Here is a 19,708-nt window from a genome sequence, read left to right as displayed (position 1 = left end):
GCACGCAGGGGCACCGCTCCGTCTCAGTCAAGGCCCTGTCCGCAGGCTGCGCGGCTCAGCGTTTTCCCACCGCGCCGGAAAGTGCCATCCTACTTCCTGCAGGACATTTTAATGAGGCCCTCTCCGTCCCTCTGACAGCTTATCCCACACAACGCTGCAGATCAATCGACGGCTGTCCGCTTCCCGTGAGCAAGGGAAGCGGCTGCGGACCCTTTCCCCAGGGGGAGCAAGAGTGAGGAGACAGAGAGAAGGGAGAGGGCAGAGGAGAGGAGGAATAGAAGTAGAGAAAGTGAGAGAAAGAGGGAGAGAGAGCCACACAGGAGCAAACACCGTTTTTCTTCACTGCAACACACAACATACGCTGCCACCAAAAGACAAGCAGAAAAAATCTCTGACACGGGATTACATTTGGCCTAGTTTCTTTCTCCGGTGTGGGTTTTTTTTCTTCACTTTTATTCGATAAAGCCTTGTATTGCTTGGTGACCCTTTCTGGAGAACGTGAGAGGGAAAAAAAAAAAAAACCCTATATTGGTTTTCAGATTGACATAATCAATTTGTGTGCACTAGTGCATGGAGGGCCAGAACAACGCGAATCCCACTGAATTATAGCCTACTCCTGCAGCAAACAAATTTACATTTATATCATTCAAAATACAATGTCCTGGTGTCACTCATTTGTTCAGCAATAGCAATGCAATAGCGTAGGCCAATAAAGTAAGCCTATGTGAAAAGGATGACAGAATTGCCCATATAATGCAAATTTTATAGAATATTGTATTCACAGAAATAACAAATCTGAACATATTTTGCTGTAACACTTGCATAATTACGCCATTGCCCTAAATGGCATAGTAGACTTTCAGGCACTTCCTGCTTCTTGTGTTCGGTCCATAAGGCGGTGCAGGGCAGGCTCAAAGGCAGAGTACGGTACCATAGCTGCGAGAGGCAGAACCCGCAAACCCGTCTAAAATCGGGTTCTGCCTCTTGCAGCTTGTCACACACGTTTTTTGAACTGCCGCAACCATGGTAACCCTTCATCTATATTGGCGCAGGCTGAATCTCGTTAACAGAGGAAAGTATCATGCATGCCACTTAAAAAGCTCACTTAAGTAATTGATAGACAGCGACTGAATAAAAAGCAGGTAAATTTACTGACAATATTATAGTTTTCAAAAACGGCCTGAAATTAACAAAAAGACTATAGCGTCTTAACATAAAAAGTCTAGATCATGTACAACAGTCATGAGCTTGTATTATAAACCTAACAGTTAACCCCTCATTTTAATGCCGATCACAATATTCTAATTCTGTGAGGAACTTCGGGAACAAAGTAGGCGACATCATCATGAAAAAGTCATGAAAATCAGCTGCGTTTCTGGTAGGCTGTCTGTATTAGCCCAATCCTTTTAGAGATCATTTGCCAAAAACACAAGATAATCCACTTGGTTAGAGGCAAGTGCCACATGTTTTTTAATTTATTTACAATGTTCCCTACTGAGGAAAAAATATGCTCTGCCTGAACAGAAGTGCCTGGCATAGGCAGGTATGCATGTGTTACAGCAGCTGTGCAATGGCTTTCCACTGCAGGAGATGATTCTGGTCAACCGGCAGTGGCACTTACTTTCCATACACCATCACCATGCATCACCAGCAGAACATGACGGTCATTTTTTAAAACAAAGTACCTCATTGGCTGTGCACCAGTGGAAAAAATTGTCATTCTGAAGCAAATGAGAATGTTTCGGAACCCAGGCCTGCTAGATATTCAGTGCGCATATGATTTCAAAACATTGCTTTTTGAAACTAATTTGAACAATTTAAAAAAATGTTTTTTATTTCCTATTGGAGGAATATTCAAATTTCAAATCTCAATCTGACAGCCCTAAAAGCCATTCAGAAACCATTTCGGTAATTATATGACCACGAGTCTGTGAATAGTCTTTGATAACAGGAATACATTTACGTGCCTTTACAGTCATTTTATAACAACATCTCCTATTGCTAAAATAACTCATTTACTAGGGTTTCCCATGGTGCCTCTATGTTTCCTGCCCTTGTGCACACAAAAACTTTTAATTGTTATTGTTTGTTCCATTTCATATGCAATCGAGAAACCGCAGCGAATCGTTCTAGGGGGACTGCATTTCTGATGATTTACCCAGTAAGAGCAAAACCATATACTTTAGGCTCACATCCCCCCATCTCATTAAACATGAGCACTTACACTGAAGTAATCTATAATTTACTCCTTCCGTCAATAACAGCCCAAATGCATTTTTAAGGCTCACACGTAATGAACATGTATGCGCCACGCGACGCAGCAGTGCACTTTACGGCTCCGTGCCCGCCTGTCATTTCCTACCTTCTGAATAATGTCCTAGTCGAGAGCAGGAACCCAATACCTGAGGGGCACGGCAATATATCTTACTCTACTCGCTAACTTTAAATTGCGATTCAGAGCCGTGGTCCCACCAGCTCAATTTGCAATTCAGCTCTAATGGCTTGCACTTTTCCACATCGTTCGCTCTCCCACTTACATCGTTCATATAATAATCACACAAACACAAAAGCAGAATCGCAAAAATGCCGAAGACGGTGCCTCCAGAGCCCGGTGCATCACGCGATTAGAGCTCAGGAAATTTAGACATCAGCATTCTCGCAAAATCCGCGGGGTTGCTAATTGGTCTACGGCGTAATTAACGACTGCGTAACAGAGGTAATAACTAAGGCAAAAGGGGAGTCAATTAATTGATAAATCAATGTCAGAAATGGGTCCTTGGTCACATTGATTAACAGGACTACAATAAGTCATTTTAAACTACAACCACAATGATATTCACCCTCAGGAAAAATTCAAAGATGGTAAATGTTCTGCTGCGTGATGCAACTCAAGGCGGTTGCTGGTGGTTGCGGGAAAATAGCGGTGCAGGACTCGTACAATGACCTGTTGTTTAAGCTGTAGAATGATACTGCGTACAAGTGGCCATGCCAAGATTCACAGGAGTGTAGCATAATGGGGTGCCCTTGAGAAAGCTACTTAACCTGTACTGCTTCAGTACATATCCAGCTGTATAAATGGAAGCAATGTAAAAAATGCAAAAAGCTGTGCAAGGCGCTCTGGATGACAGCATCTGCTAAATGCCTGTAAAGTAATATAAAAACTCCTCACCTGCACATCTTCACAAGGACTGGCCCGAATAATGAACACTGGAGCACACATTGCTCAGGGCAAAAGACACTGTTTTAATGAACAGGGTGGAACTCACGTTTCGACTTCTACAACATCTTCCTCAGAGTCAAGAAACCTGTCTGGTCTGGGAGAAGCTTCCGGGTAAGGAGTTTTTACTCTAGTTCGACTGTCCTGGCAGGTGAGCCCCTACCCAGTCCTCTTTTATTTAGCGGGCTTGAAGCGCACTGGACTTCTTCTTTGCTAGTAAAGTAATGTATTGTATTGTATATATTGTAATGGATCGTAATGTAACGTAATCACTGGTCACGCTAACTCAGGATACGGAGTTTTTTACACAGAAAAAAAGAGCCAAAATATAGGAAAAAAAATACACTGCACTATAAATACAGTTTTTTTAGTAAAGATTATCACCAAAGGATCTCACCAAAATAATTACTCCTGCTTCTTTGAGCCAATCATCTTTCTGTGTCTGACATCTATTTTGTTTATTGATCATCATATTGACACAGCTGTTGGTAGCACTGCAAGATTCAAAAAAAGCGCTAAATTTGTATGAAAAGTCAAAAACGAGATGTCACGTTCTAGCTAACTTGCCCAACATCAGTAAATTAAAACTGAAATCGCTCCTAGAGTTTTTATTTTTATTATTAGCCTCTGTGGCAAAAATTCATATTGATCAAAATGCCAAAACATTATTTGTTGCCTATTTCCTCCCGCTTCTGTTATAAGTGTCATCATAAAATTATGAAAGAAACACAAGTATTGTGTTATTATTGTGAGTTGGTATTTTATGGCAAAAATAGCCATTTTTAACAGAAAACAAGTAAACTAGTGTACAGTAAAACACAGATTTTGAAATATCCTGTGTTCCAAAAGCCCAGTATTCCATGGTCTAGCGCGACCACTGGCAATGTAAAATAATGTAATGTACAGTAATTGGCAATGATCTGAAATTCACTGCCCCCAATATGGGCTGAGAAAGGCCATACACTGCATGTTTCACCAGTAATTCTGGGAGCCTGAAGGCTTTCTGGTATCAGAAGGGACCCAAGCCCCAAGTGGAGACTGGGCAGTGCAGGTTCACTCCTCTCCTGTGAATGAAACCCAGCTCAAGACAGAAGCCAAACAAGCCACACATAAATACAATATTATTTTCAAGAGTAAGACCGGTAGAATCTCATCGCGTTTAACGGGGCACCTCAGGCTGCTCTCTTTAAAATGAGTAATTTACCTCGCACGCAGTTATCCTTGGACATGTGAACTGCAATTGTAACTTTAAGTGACTTAGTAAAATACAGAACAGAAAAGAAAACAGTAGGCAACTTATTTGAAATTTAATCACAGCACACGTATTTAGTGGGACGCATGAAGCACATACAAACAAAATTGTGCGTGACATGTTGAATAATGCATACCCAATCAAATAAACACTAGCTAGCTGGGTGTTTATTTTCTTAAGGAAGTACCCATATTGTGCCTTTTATTCATCCCCATAATGCCACAGAGAAATGAATCTCAGAAACGTGTAATTATACAAACATTAAAAAAACATTACAAGCATATTTAATTGGCGAGCGTGTTTAGAAATCAGAGCACGCTCACAAAATGAACCAATAGGGGTGCGATTCAGCGTCAGCGGCATGCCAACACGCGACGCTGAATATCTATAAGTCTAATGGCTTCCCACCAGAGTGATAAATGAGTGCCCCAGAGATGCGAACGCTGAAGCACGTCGGACATAAAAAGCCAGTGAAGTGAGTCCGCCCAATCCAGTGGGCCCAGCCACAACCCAGTAAGGGGAAAGCCAGTGGACGAGAGCCACGGGAAGGTACCAGGCTTCAAGTTAACCCAGACATTTGGGGGGCACCTCTGAGCGTCTCCAGTGCGGAAGCTTCCGCAGACACGAGGTCATACCTGGCGCTCCGCAGAGTGGAGAGGGCCAGAAGTACGGAGAACAGCTGGTCCGCCGACGCAGGCAAACACCTCAAGAAGGTCCACCGTGCCTCTGCAACCACTAAAGCAGACGCACACCAGGGCCGCTAGGCCCTGTAATTGCTCTGCCATCTACAGCCATGGTGGGGTTTTTTTTTTTTCTTTCAGTTTACCCACAAAAGCATTACATGCAGCAGCAGCCTCAGATTACTTCAGAAGGCGAGGGCTAAAGGAACAGAGTGGAGTGTTTCCTTTCTGCAGGGGGATCGCGGGTCACAACAGCAGAAGGCACGAAGAACAGACAGGGATTAGCCAACGCTGTTCCAGGAACAGAGCGGTTTGTTAAATTTCATTCAGCCCGTAAAGCTCGAAACTAGCGCTCAGACCCTCGCGGGTTTCTCACAGATGAATATAAAAAGGATTACAGGCTCATATTCGGAAAACTTGTAAAGCACACTGGGCTATCGGAACTCCAGGTTTTCTTTGCTGAGGACTGTTAATGTTGTTTTATGGCAGCACTGGGTGCTTGCAAGACTGGTAAAAAATAACAATGATTTATTTAAGTGTTCACAACAGAGGTTAAAATTAAACTTTTGTGTTCAAAACCACTGGAAACCAAAAAGGCACAATGCAAGGCTAATTACTAATTAGTTACTATAGGGAAGTAGGAAAAAAACAAGCTGAAGAATTAAACAAACAGTCTTTTGTTTTCTCTGGCTTCGGGTCCTTGAAAACCATAAAAAGTGACTCGAAAAGAGGCATGCTCACACTTTGTTCAGGAATCAGCTTGGCTTAAATTAACCCATTATACAGAAATGGCTTTCACAACAGTCTGTTGTTTCTGTATTTCATGCTCTATGACTTGGCCAATCCCATTAGACTCATGGAGAAATGTGTGCCTTTACACATTGTTCGCAACAGCAACCCTGTGAGATGCTGTGTTTGTGTGTGTGTGCTGTCACGTGCGTGTGTGTGTGTGGGCAGATACAGTCACCGGCGTGTGTGCGTACATTCATATGTGTATGTGAGCGTGTGTGTGTGTGTGCGCGTGCCTTCACGTGCGTGTGTGTGTGAGTGCGTGTGCGTGGGCACGGTTATGTGTGGGTGTATTTGTGTGTGCGCGCGGGTATGTGTGTGTGTGTCTGTGTATGTGCTTTCACATGCGTGTGTGTATGTGTGTGTGTGTGTGCACGGGTGTGTGCGCGCAAGCTTGCGCAGCTAACTGAGGCCGGCATGTGATTGGCGACAGAAACGGAGGCTTGTTGCTATGGGGATGCACACAGCGGAAGAGGTTTTCTGAAACACTCAAGGAGTTCCGTCTATGGCACACGAGATCCGCACACAAAACCAGCGAAACATTTCAGGCGTTTTCCTCTGGTCTCCTTTCAGAGATATTCCGCCCAGCGTCGTCCTTGTTAACTCCCCACCACTACGCTCTTCCTTATCTGAAATGCTACAGTGCCAGCAGGAAAGGGACCAAACAAAGCCTCTATTCTGATGCTACACCTCAGTGTTCAGCCCCTGTCGCTCAAAGTCTCCCTCCCTAAGATTTAAAAATAGCCGCCGTTGCGTGTGCTTCGCGCAGCGCTCATCTTGCGTGCGGAAAGGCCTTTCTTTAAGTGAGCCGGAAGGGCAGAATCACTGCTGCCAAACTACCAGAAAGGCCAGCGTGTGTGTACATGCACAGAATTGCACTATCATAGAAGGGCACCAAAAGGATGAAGTGCAGATAAGAGTAAACTGCAGGGAGATGTACACGCTCCGGCGCAGTCAGGATAAATAATGACCTCCAGAGAACGGCAACTCGATATTGTATCAGACAAAACAAAACAAAGCAAATAGATTGGGAGTCACATTGACCATGAACCAAATATCCACTTCCTTTCATGTATCTTCTCTCCAGGAACACAGGGCTGATAAAGACAGACAAAATGTCCCCCCCTCTCTGTTCTGCGTAAGAGAACGTTTCTATTATCGGGGCTTGACTCACAGTGGACCTTCGGCTCTGTAGCATTACTGAGTTCTGTGACCTACGGTAACCTATGGTGGTTACGTTACACAGTGAGGTAGAAGAGCAGAGTCAGTGCGAGAACAGGCAGCGTTTTAAAGGTGGTCCAGAGCCTGTAGATGAGCCCAGGGGCGACATCGTTAGCAACTCCCGAAGGGGTCAGTCGCATAGTGTGATCCCGACACTGTCTGGATCGCAGTCGAAAACAGCAGAAGTCAGCGACACTGAATAAATGGACTTCAAAGAATTTGTGATTTTAGATGTGGATCGGGCCAATTTTGTTAGCAATTTGGAAATGAACAGGCTTAGCGGCTAAGCCAACCATGCATTTTATCAAAGAAAATCAGTGATGGGCCACTGGACTACAACTCTATTAATTACAGGCGGTTTGCTCCGTCATTCTTGCCATCTGTACATTGGCAGCCCATCTGTTAGCGTACGCTTTACCGCAAAGGTCAACAAAAGCTTTCTGCTCGTCTCCTGAAAGGAACAAACCGCGTAAAAATCACAAGCCATTTCATCTGGTAATGGTCCAAAGAATTTCCTGCACTACAGAGGGACTTCTAATCAATCCCCCCGGTGCTGTCGCTCTGACGCGACGGCGAGATCCAATCCGAGCGCGGCGGAGGCGAGGAAATTACGGTCAGGAGTTCAAGCTTGGTAAACGGCCAGGACCGCCACAGCGCACCCGAGAGGGGGGGGGAGAAGACTGGCACAGCCGGGCCCATCAATCCCCCTGCCCCGTTCTCACAGCCGCGGTGTTAAAATGAAATATTCATCCCGTTGTTACAGAACACTGCGGGGTTTTTCTCGTCGCCAGCGCTTACCGGCGGGCCGCTCAGACTCAGACCTGACTGTACGTTTGTCTTTAAGGAGCAGCGAGCTTCCCTTCCTTTCTTCCATGCAAAGTTTCCTGCAGCAGCACACACCCTTACACCGGTGACGCGGAACCGACGGCGGTTTCTCCGGATAAAATCCCTACATCATCGGCAGAAGCAACTCTCAGCTACACACTGCGCGTACAGGTGCACCTCAGGATGCACCTTTCAGCAGGACCCAAAGGGCCGGCCCGGCAGCGGGGGTGGGGCTGAAGTCGGACAGATGGGTGCTTACCTGCGCTCGCGGTGCGGGATGGGAGCCTGCTGTTGCCGGGAAATGAAGGTGGTCCCCCACACTGGGCTGCTGTGGCTGTTCCTGAGCCAGCCCATAGGGGGCGACGACGGGTAGGGGGTGCTGCGGAACCCGTGATCCGACTCGGTCTCTGCGGTGAGAGAAGACGCCGAGCTCCCCATCGCCCTTCCTGGGTCACGGGGGTTTCAGAGCCGGCCCTGGGGGTAGCCTGCTTCTAGCCTCTGTCTCTCCGGGGAAAGCACTACTAATGCACTTCTGACAGCAGCCTCACACATACAGAAGGTCTGGAGAGCGAGAGATCCCAGGTGACAGAGAAGCAAGCCTGTTCATCTATCCTCAGACACGCTAAGGCTCAGAAAGATCTGACTCCACAGACGCTGCATTTCCAATGGAACAGATTCCTCTGGCAATGCCACAGAAAGGACTCCCTTCCGTGCCTGGTGAACGCTATCACCAAAAATTCCAACAACAAATAAATCAAAGGAAAAAAAAATCATTCAAAGCACCTGTTATCTAAACGCGATTAAAGTTCAAGGCCGGGATAGGTGTTTCACCAAACAAGGAAGTCTAGTTTTGAATGTCTTTGTTCTTTGACAAAGTAAAAAAAAAAAAAATTAAAAAAAATATTGGGACAGCTGAAGCCAAACCTTCCACCCTGAAGAGGGAAAAAGCCACTTTTATCCTTTAATACCTTCTGCTGTGAAGCAGCACAGCTCCGTACCAGAACTCCACATTAGCTGATGTCAGAGTTCAGTCCAGTCATTTCAGTGCAGCTGCCTTCCAGAGACCCCCAGAGATAAACTGCTTACCCATGACAGGAAGATATCGAACCATTGCCTTGAATTTGGGGGAACTACCCACGAGGAGGCCAACTACAACAGCAAGTTTGCACTATGAAAGGTTACAGGTGTAGCTTTACTCGCGTTCAATCCACACAACTTAAGCCTCTTCAATCTGCCCTACACAAGAACAGACACCAATAGATCAAGGGGTTAAACAGAATCGACTGTGGTTCTGTTGTGTTGGACTTCAGACTGACAGGATCAGGGTAGCAGGGTCCAGGCAGGATTACTGATCATTAAATCCTAGTCCTTTGGTAAAATCTTGTTACAGTCCAGAATGGCCAGGAATTAAAAATACTCTTCCTTTGTTTGCTTGTTCTCCATCTGTTATGGTGCCTAAAAAGTTCATTAAAGGTCCCAAAGTGCATCATTAGACTTGCTCGTAATTCTGAAGCCCCATTGGATAATCTTCTTTGCCTACATTTAAAAAGTCCAGTTTGGTGTGTGAGTGTGATCTCTGCCTCCACTGTGGTGAATGTCCTACTACCCACAAATGTACCACGAAAGCAGAGCTTCCAATCTGCTGATGCAGAGATGCCTCCAGCAAGCTTTCAAAGAGAATATCAATCCTTCCCCTTGCGTTTTCAATCCCAGAGGAAGTGCACGTTGTCCTCCCGAGCTGGCCTTTACTTCACTTCTCATAGCTCGTCAGCGTTAGCAGAGACTGTAAGGGCAGCAGTGAGCTCGAAGTTCCACATAGCTGTACATGCTACATGAACCCAAAGTGCACTTAACTACGATTACTGCAAGACGGAGAGGACATGTGTACACACTGGAAAATGTTGGGTTACTGTTATGAATACGTAAAAATAAATTAATGAAAACAGCCGGAGAATAGAAAAACTGGCATTTTCATAAAATCAAGTTTCTGACAGTAGACGGGTTACAATTAATCTAAAAAGAGCTGCCTCTCATCAATTGTCAAACCAAAACATGCCTAAAACGTCTACATTTAAATTTTAAAATGATGTCCAAAGTTTTGTTTTTATTTTCAGACTGGATCCAATTTCATCTCGGTATAGATTGTAGATCCCTTGCACATTCCGTCTGAAATAACGACGATGTTCCTTTCCCAAACAATGCTGCTACATTTGCGTTATGATACAAGCGTTTAGAAGCTCACCTTCCGGATTTTGCACCGTTGTACAGCTGCCGCAGAGCATTAGCGAATCTCATTCAAATGACAGTCTCATTTCAGTAGTAATTTCAGCCTTGGACTGAAGCAATCATGTTAGGGAGTCCTTGTCCTATTACACCATGCCCCTGAGGACCATCCGCTCCAATAACGCCATGTGACAGCATTAGAACACAATCAAAAGCAAAACGTAAACACAGGCTACTGTTTATGATTATAATAGTGTCGACTGAGATGTTTCAGCACTGAGCGACAAACATAGAGGACACTTCATGAACAGCGCAGATAAAAATAGACACTTTGTCCTGAGGCACAGATAAAGACCGGGGTCGCGTGTAGATAGCAGGTGAGACCTCTCCGTTCTCCATCTTTAAACGCACGACTTTATTTCAGTTTTATCCACTTCACAAGACCAACTCGTGTGTGGGGAAATACCCATGTGTCAACTCAAAAGCACAGTGCGGGATATAATAAACTCGCCGATTACTACTGTTGGGTACACACTGGCTGCTGCATCGAATTGGCGCGTGAAATGCGCTATTTAATAGCCTACTCGCGTATTTTAAATAAGCCTCACAAGTAATCCACATTTTATGCAATATTGACCCTTATTTAATTAGAATATACACTTTTGTTTCTTTATGTCAAACAAGCCTACGACCGCTCTTAAGTTTTTGGCAATCCGTTTTAAATCAAGAATATTCTCTCTGCCGTTGTCAATCATTAAAACACTCTATAGCGTCTTTGTTTACGATATTGGCAACATTCAATTGCTACATGGGTATTGCGTTACGCGGTATGAATCACTTTGCACGTTTTAGAAGCTCACCCACCGTCAATCACATATAATTAGCGGTAGCCCACTCCAGGGGCGACGTTACATTTTGGGTCGGATACTGAAGAAACCATTCTCTCTGTTCTGCATGCAGTCTTCCACTTTCCCGAAACTCGTGAGCCAGTAAAATAGGCTACACGGGAAAAAATATAATAAAGAAATGTGAAAATAAGCACAAGTACTTCTTAATAATGGCTTATTTGTCCGTGTTCTGTTTATTATTCCAATTTGCTTTCTTCTGCCCGCTCGAGCTTCGGACTTTCCTCTCACAGTTCCATCGTACAGGATGCTGAACATTAGCTGACTAGCTAATATTATGAGACACCCTTACTTCGACCCTCTCGCCGCTTCAGAAACACAAGTCTCCCCACTGCGCAGATCCATGACGGGTACTGTATGCCTGTGCACCGATGTGGTTTCATTGCATTGTATTTCTATTTTTCCATGTCTGTATTTCTCCCTCAGTTCATAGCAGCAAGCGTAGTTGCAATCTACTCCTTCCAGCGGATTGCTGCGAGTCAGCAGGACGCATGCGCTCAACGAGGTTTTTAGAAGAGCGAACCAGGATTGAGAGCAGCTGGGGAGGGCAGTCACGCATATATAGCTCCTTTTACACAGTGACGCTGGATATTATAAAAATGGAATATACATATTAAGCTACAAGGACATCCTCAGTCCAACACAGAAATCGATATAAATATAATACATATCACATATAAAACGTTTGTAACGATGGGGGTGGAATTAAGAGCAGTACAATATAGACTAGGCTACATTAAATTGCATTTATGTGAGTCCATCCAAGCCATCCACTAGTGGAACCTACCATTTAATATGCATTATTCTAGATTCGTTGTTTTATTGGATTAGGATTAGTCTTAAATCAATATTCTAATTTGTAAAATATCGCGCTTGTACGGGTTTTTATTCTTCCAACTGTTGTTGTCTATCGCAACTCATCACCAAAGGCTATACTACACCGCGATCGTGGCACGTACTGTAATATGCACGGTAGGCTACTGTATTGCTCTTTGTGTGATTGCCAGTGTTCACCGTGTTCCAGTGGCTACCGTTCAGAGATGCTCTATGGGCCAAGTTGAAGAACAAAATTGAGTGCACAGAGCGCTCACGTGCCCTGTGAAGCACTTCACTTCACCGGTTGGCTGATAAATGATACATCCCAGCTGAAGAACACCGTGTGGATCAGTTCAGTTTCAAGCAGTCAACATGAACAAATACAAGACAGCGGTGAGTAAGCATAACTGTAACCACTCGACGCAGCATGCGGTCCAGCATGCGAACCGCACTGTCTCTTCATGAGAAAAACTAGTAACAATGTGAAAAATGACTCAGTGTTGTATAACAGAAGCGTGATTGGGCCCTTATCTGATTTATAACAGTTGATTCTTTAGTTTAAAAAAAGCCTCCAAAATGAAAAGGACGTACTACAATTAGTGGCGATTACTCACAACTTTGTATTTGTACAAATTACCACTAGGAAAAAGCTACAGGAATCCCCTTGATAACTAAAAACTGGCTGATGTATTACCCCTTTCAAAAAAGTATCACGGCGCCCTTAAAGAACAGGCAGAGAAAACGACAAAATTATCTTTATAATGTCACTCTGAAGGGGAAAGCAGGATGTGATTTAGTTTGCAATAAATGCCAGCCTCTTTAATATGCAATGAAGATTGTCTACTCTTGTAATTCTGGCTTATTGTATCAAGTGGTAATACACTGTCACATAAAAGAGGAAATATATTATAATAATAAAATGTGATTCCAACCCCCCAAAACCCAACAGTCCTCATAAACTATGGTCATTCAATGATGTTATTATTTTGACAACAGCATAATTACAAATCTGAGATCCCATCTCAGTTGGTGGCTTCCATTCAGAACATTTAGGTCACATGTCACTGAGATGACATGGCAGAGGGAGAGGGAGGGAAATGCAAGAGGGGTCTGAAGCACAGGCCTGTCTCCTGACATCAGCAGTCCTATTTCATACATAACACGAGTGACCTTCAATGGCCGAAACAATGTTTATTGTTTCATTCATAAAATATACAACACAAACAGTACGGGGGGCATGAATACATGATTGTCTCTTACAATTTACTGCAATAACAATTTGTATTTCTTACAAACACTTTAATACGATTGGTTTCTATGAAGACTAGGAAAATCAGACATTAGGAAAACAGATATCAGTTTAAGGACCTTGGAGAAATGAGCAATAATTTGAATAGAAAAACATTCCAAAATGCAATGCATGAATGCCAAATTCAATAAAATGTATGGCAGCTGCAGGAATCAAAAACTACCCTACAATTTAATTTCAGGATGCACCTTATCGGTATCAGCACATTGGCTTATGAGAATCTGACATTCTTGTATGAATTTGGATAAACTGTCCTTATGACTACCCTCCTGGTTTACAGTGCCCTCCAAAAGTGTTCACAGCCTTGATACAGGCTGCATGAAATAAACAATGTCGGCATTGAGCTATTTGAGTTTTTTTTGCCACACACCTCATTGGTTTCATTGGTCACTCTCTTTTGTAAAGCAGATTCCTCACCTAAATTTCAGTTGTCCATCAGCATGAGGCCGGTAGAGCCTGCTTTGATTGTAAGTGTTGGACAATGACCACAGTACACCACTCCAGACATCCACACTGAAAATCCAATTTAATGATGATTGACAACAATGAACCAACACTGTCAAGTTATACCAAAAAAAAAAAAAATTTAAATGGATTAAAAGATTAACTGAAATTAAAGGAAAATGTACGGTTCAAATTTTATGACCGAATATATCATGGTCAATTTTTAACAGTATGCTCTGTTATTGCGTGGCAACGCTTGATGAAATCTTCTCAATATGAAGAGACATCTTTCTTCATGGTTGGTTGGAATGGGCATTCATCATTTTGCTTTCTGCACAGTAACTGGAAAGACTCTCTAAACTCTGTCCAAGAACAACCCTAGTGTCACTGCAGAGCTGTTTTCTTGTGCACATAATTTTTAATTGACAAGTTCAATAGAACAGTTCTTGTCCAAGCCTGGAAACAAAAGTAAGTTTTGTCAATTTTGGAATGGCCAACTGTCTGCAACCACAGCCACATACATGCAAGAATTCGGGAGAGTGAACTTTTTTTTGTTTCAACCAAAACCAAACCAAACCAAAATTTCAACCAAATGCAGTTTCTTTTGGATTGCATCTGAGTTGTAATATATTGTGAGTTTCTCCACAAATGCTCTAAATGCTTTGATATGTTGGCTATTTCTTTTATTCACTGTGCTGTACATCTGCTAAGCCAGTGCTCGGTATCCATTTTTTAGTTGTATTTTATGGTTTGCTTCATGTATCCTGATTACTCTGATACCGGCAGATCATTTCAACTTTTGCCATGTTATGTGATTAATGCAATTTTGCTCCTAAACCCTTGTTGCTCAACAGCTCCCAGAGCTCTGCCAGCACAGAATTTGGTGAGATTTCCACTTCCAGGTCCACAAATGTGGAACAGAAATCGGGGGACTGGGAATGGAATGATACCACAGAAAATCAACCGTCACACTTGTTTAGCATGGCTGAGGTGGGAGTTTTATTGGTAGGTCTCAACCTTGCTCCATTATTGCATTCCTTAGAACCACTGTGTAGCACAACCTTTTCATGACCAATGCAAAAAACTCTCATCATTTTGTCAACTTTGGGGGAAATTGCTTAGCAAATGGCACACGCGCCACAGTGTTTCCACTCAAAATCACTCAAAAATGCATCCGGAAAATGGCGGATGGCATCCTCCTGCGGCTCAAAGCTCTCTTGTGCCCCGCTGACAAATGATTCCCACTCGTTGTTGGCCTCCATACAACAAGAGCAGAGTTGATGTTTATGACAAGTGTTTATCTGTTGTTGTTTCGTGTGCATGTATAGATGAATTTGAAGCTGTGCAGAATATATTGGATCAATCTGTATGCAGTACCCCAGGGGGATACTGGTGCACTCGGAAGCTTTGCTAGGATTTTTATTGGGCGCACCATCCATATGCTTACCTTCCTCTCCATGCGTTGGGAAAATTAATTTATTTTATGAGGGTCTCAATTAACTGCTAATTGCATGGTTACTCAGGTGAATTTGCTATTCCAGTGCCAATGGTGACCCTACAAGGATAATGATTGTAATTTAAGATTAACTCTCTGTGGGTTGCAAGGTTTACAAAAATATGGTGACCTTAGTCATTGTCAAGACTGTGATCCCCAGAATAACTAAAAATCAACTAGGCATAGGCAACATGGTACTAGGCATAGGCAACAAGGGCGGTCACCTAGGGCTCTATCCATCTTAAATTCATCCTGCCTCTATGTGACTTTGAAAACGACAAGAAAATCAAAAATCGAAGTGTGCTTTCCATCCAAACCTTATCTGTCATTCTAGAATTTAATGCTCTGGTTTGCAATGAAGAAAACAATGCTGTCGTTTATGTTTCCCTACATCAACAGGATTTCCATCTTTGGCCAGTCTACCACGTGAATGTTTCAAGCTGAATTTTTTACTCTGCTGTGTAAATGGGCTAGATTAAAATGTGAGCATATTATAAGCACCCCCTTCCCCACTAATGATAGACTCACCTAGTTCAAAGAGTTTACATCAAAGTTTTTCCTGGTTGAACCCCATTATATGGGATAATTTTATTTCTGCATAATTTTAATCAGACAAATCTGTATACATTAAAGGTGGGTCTCAAATTTTGAGTTTCAACCAATAAAATATACACAAAACCATCCGTGAAACAACCATCTTTTGGATTTTGGAACCAGTCTTACACAAATCCATCGGGACCTTGCTGAATGTTCTAAACAGGAGGCATACACCAATTGAAGGAAGCTAAAGATTTTGAAAATAATGAGTAGCTTCTGCACAGTATACTGTAGATTACTTTTTGATGGATGACGGGTCTACATTCTTGTGCGCATGCCCCTACACTGGCTTAACGCAGTGTCAGCTGTTGATAGACTACTTCATTTAAACTATCAATAGCTGTCGATAAACACTTGCAATCATTTGTGCTTGACTGAATTTATCAATATTTCTTTACATTTGCTACATTTCACTCATTTGGAGTCCTCTTATTAATGAGTGTACATAGATAGTTGTGTGATATAGCCACTGATAAAAATGACAATGTTACTCTTCAAATTATTAACGTGATAATGGTTCTGTATGATGCAGTTTCTCCTCTGGAACTGCCATACAGTCCTGACAGTAAAATGCGTATCATCCTTAAGCACACCTGGGAATTATTTTTTGGAAAGAAAATCAGCAATGCTATCGAAAAGCTCCAGAAGAAAATAAGTGAAATAATATATCTGTGTAAGATGCTGTTGAAAGTCAACCTTCTCTTTGCAACCAACACAGAAATCAATATGAATAGTGAATACATTCTCATGGACATAAGTGAGCCCGGGCAGGTAATGACCTCAAAAGGGGGGAGACAACTAGGCTATTTCTGTGGTAAATGTGACAATTAAGCAGACTGTGGAGTGAATATAATGGGGGAAAAAACACAATGGCAATAATCATATCATATAAATTCCCACTTTGTACGTGTAGGATTTAAATTGTGTTTGAGGACCAATAAATAACATCCCATTTTCATAGTGGGGAGAGTAATCTGAAATCCTTACAATTAGCACTCCAGTTTTAATGGATTTTTGGATAATAAAAATCATTATCCTTGAACACCTGTCGTGTATACTGTGGAAAAACCTTTATCATACACCCTTGGAGCCACTCATGCTTGGGTTACTGGCCTTCACTCCCACTGAAGACTGGGCTTGATGTGGCATGAGGACAGTATGGAATGAGTTCAGTCTATCCCGTTTTTGGTTGTGGAACTTCCTTGGCTCTCTTGTTTTGGTCTTGGTACTGGCCACACATGACCCTTCTGAATGTGCTCGTTTCCAGCCTTAGCGATAGTGCGTGCACACATTTTGGGGTTGAAGGGGCTGGGTTGTAATAATGGACAACACACTCTTTGCTCTTCTCAGTGACCTTTCACACAGGAAAGTGAAGAGGCTTTGACAGCTTTCACCCAACTGTCTTTTGAAATTTTGTAGCTCCAGCTGGCTAATGCATACCTTTCAGTCTGGGACAGCGGCTCGCTCGACAGCAGTATCCTAGCTACTGTGCTGTGTGTAGACAACAATATACTGAAACCAACAAGTTGAATCTGCCATTTTCGTTTTAGGCCTACTATTTGAGAATATCTGAGAAAATTTCAACTGCAGCTAAGGCAATATTCAAATATGAACTATTTTTAAGAAGAGGGTAAAAATAAAAATCAAGGTTTTAAACCAGCTTATGAAGTTCTAAACAATATTACTGATGAGTTCATTTGTAAGTGGATTAAAAAAGTAACTATTTAAATAGAATGGGTTCCAGATTCTGCATAAATGTACAATTATGTCCATTTTTAAAAAGAAAGTTTTGCTTCTTTCCCCTTGTAAGCAGACAACGCTTTGATTTGAGCAATACCTTTGAGTCCTCGTGCCCTTTTAGACCAACTGTCTCTGTAATGTAGAAGTGCCAAGCCAAAAGGGCACAGTTTCAGGTGGATATGAAAAGCAAACCCACAAGTTCACAAATAACACAGTAATTTGGTCTGAGACTCCAGGCTGAGCAGGTCTGGTTCTGAATCCCCAGTCAAGACACACAATGGCTCCGTCCCTTCATTTACAGACCCACATTGCCTGGGTCAACTGCTCTGAACCTCAGAAAGCAAACTAACATGTCAAACAGTTTCCCACAAAAGAATCATGTGAAGCAGACAGCCCTGCCATATGTAAAATGGTGAGTACATTTTCTTCCATGGATACACAGCCAGCATCCCCATGTTGTGCTGATTTGAACATCAGCCAGGGCTTGGCAGAGGACAGCCTTTGGGGGCAGGGTAGAGGGATTATGATGACCGCTATTTAAATATAGCACTGTCCGAGATCTGCAGTAAACACACTTTACTGGGGGGGGGGGAGGGGTGTTGGGGGTCATCCCCAAACATTTCACCAACACACATTTGAACCATTTCTTAAAAAACGGCACACATTTTCAAACAAATTCAATTTCCCAACACTTTCTTCCCAGACACTTTCTTCAGCTATCAATTAAATTACATCACGACACGACTTGCAATTTATCAACCTGCCGACTCATTCCCGTATTCCAGTCCCTCCTCTCATAAGCAGACAGCATTCAAGGTTTGAATCAAGAGGCATTGAAGCTACATGGCAGTATCGACAGTAGCACACTTGGCATACTAAGCTATCCTTTTTTCTCTGCAGCAGCCAAAGGACATCCGCAATAAGAGGGAAAATCGTCTCACTCGCTGCTATTGAGGCCCCGATTTTAATATTTTAAAATCACAACCACGCTTAAGTCTTCTTTTTTTATAGAAACTATCAAAATTAGACCATTGAGGCTGAATATTCCCACAAAACGTCTAAAAATAGTATGCCGATTCATTTTCACATGGTATTATGGGTCTGACTGGCATCTGACATATCTTGGACACGTCATCAATCACCTTGTCACACTACTGTTCAACACACAGTACCTTTGACTTGACATGAACGGATCGTCTCAAGCCACGGTCAATACTGGCTGCATGAGGGCAGCATGGGTGAGAGAGGGCACCCTGTAGACAGAGTGATGAACGACAGGCCCCCAATTCATGAATCCCCAACTGAGCCAAACCCAGGAGCAGCAAGAAAGCCAAAACCACTACAAGAGTCACTGTCATCTCATGGAATCCAATGACCTCCATGTTACATTTCCCAATCATCGAGAGAGGAAAGAACAGGAAAATTCTGCTCAGATCGATACCAAGCTTCCCTCCCCCTCACCACCCCTCCCCACCCCCTACACCCCCCCACCCCCCCGCTCCCAGCTTGCTCATTTCCAAAGCTTTCTCAGTCACGGCTTTGCCCAGATATTTACGAGCCCACGAGCACATTTGCATTCAAATCAATAAATATATAAAAATTTCATGGCCATCAGTCGCGGGGCCAAGTTTCCAAGTGTGCAGGAAGCAGCCCCGCCCGAGCCGAGATGTTCCGCACATTCTTCACCGCCGCCCCTGATCTCCCCGTACACAAGCTGCCACGTAACTGCAGGCATCCTTCAGGGCAGCGGAGCGGACTGATGATGGCGGTAATGTGCTGGAGGAGCGAGGCAGCACATGTGCATCAGTTAGGTTTATGGATGGGCTGAATTATACGGCACATTGTACTGAGATTTTTAACACCACACAAACAACTAAGCCCATGCTTTAGTTATTTAGCCTGGGCCCAAGATGTCATTTCTTGCTTATGCGGCTAAAAACAACGACTTATTTTGTGCCCCAGTTCAATATTCTGTCACAGATTAGATTTCTCCCCTTTCCTAAATTGCTGAATATAGGAAAGCTTTCTATTACAAATCTTCCACTCTTCTTCTGAGTCAGGATCCACCGTGGATCTGTGGATCGGCGGCCTGGGTCGAAGGCACAATTCTGGCTCCCGCATACAGTCAGTCTACTTCATTGCATTCTTCTTGTAAAATTCAATCTAGTCTTTCTCAGCAGGAAAATTGTGTTTTT

At 43.2% G+C, this 19,708-nt stretch overlaps 1 protein-coding gene across 1 annotated transcript in view; it reads right to left on the bottom strand.

Moving 5' to 3' along the window:
• The window catches only part of capn15 (calpain 15), a 49,950-nt gene extending 41,528 nt beyond the window's left edge, over positions 1-8,422 (bottom strand). The window contains exon 1 of the mRNA XM_035398299.1: positions 8,244-8,422. Within this exon, the coding sequence (XP_035254190.1) occupies positions 8,244-8,422 (179 nt within the window). The remainder of the gene's footprint in view (positions 1-8,243) is intronic.
• Positions 8,423-19,708: the final 11,286 nt, after the last annotated feature.

This window comes from Anguilla anguilla, chromosome 2, assembly GCF_013347855.1.
Source record: "Anguilla anguilla isolate fAngAng1 chromosome 2, fAngAng1.pri, whole genome shotgun sequence".
NCBI lineage: Eukaryota > Metazoa > Chordata > Actinopteri > Anguilliformes > Anguillidae > Anguilla > Anguilla anguilla.
Note: the sequence above shows the minus strand (reverse complement) of the source record. Positions and strands in the feature narration are given on the sequence as shown.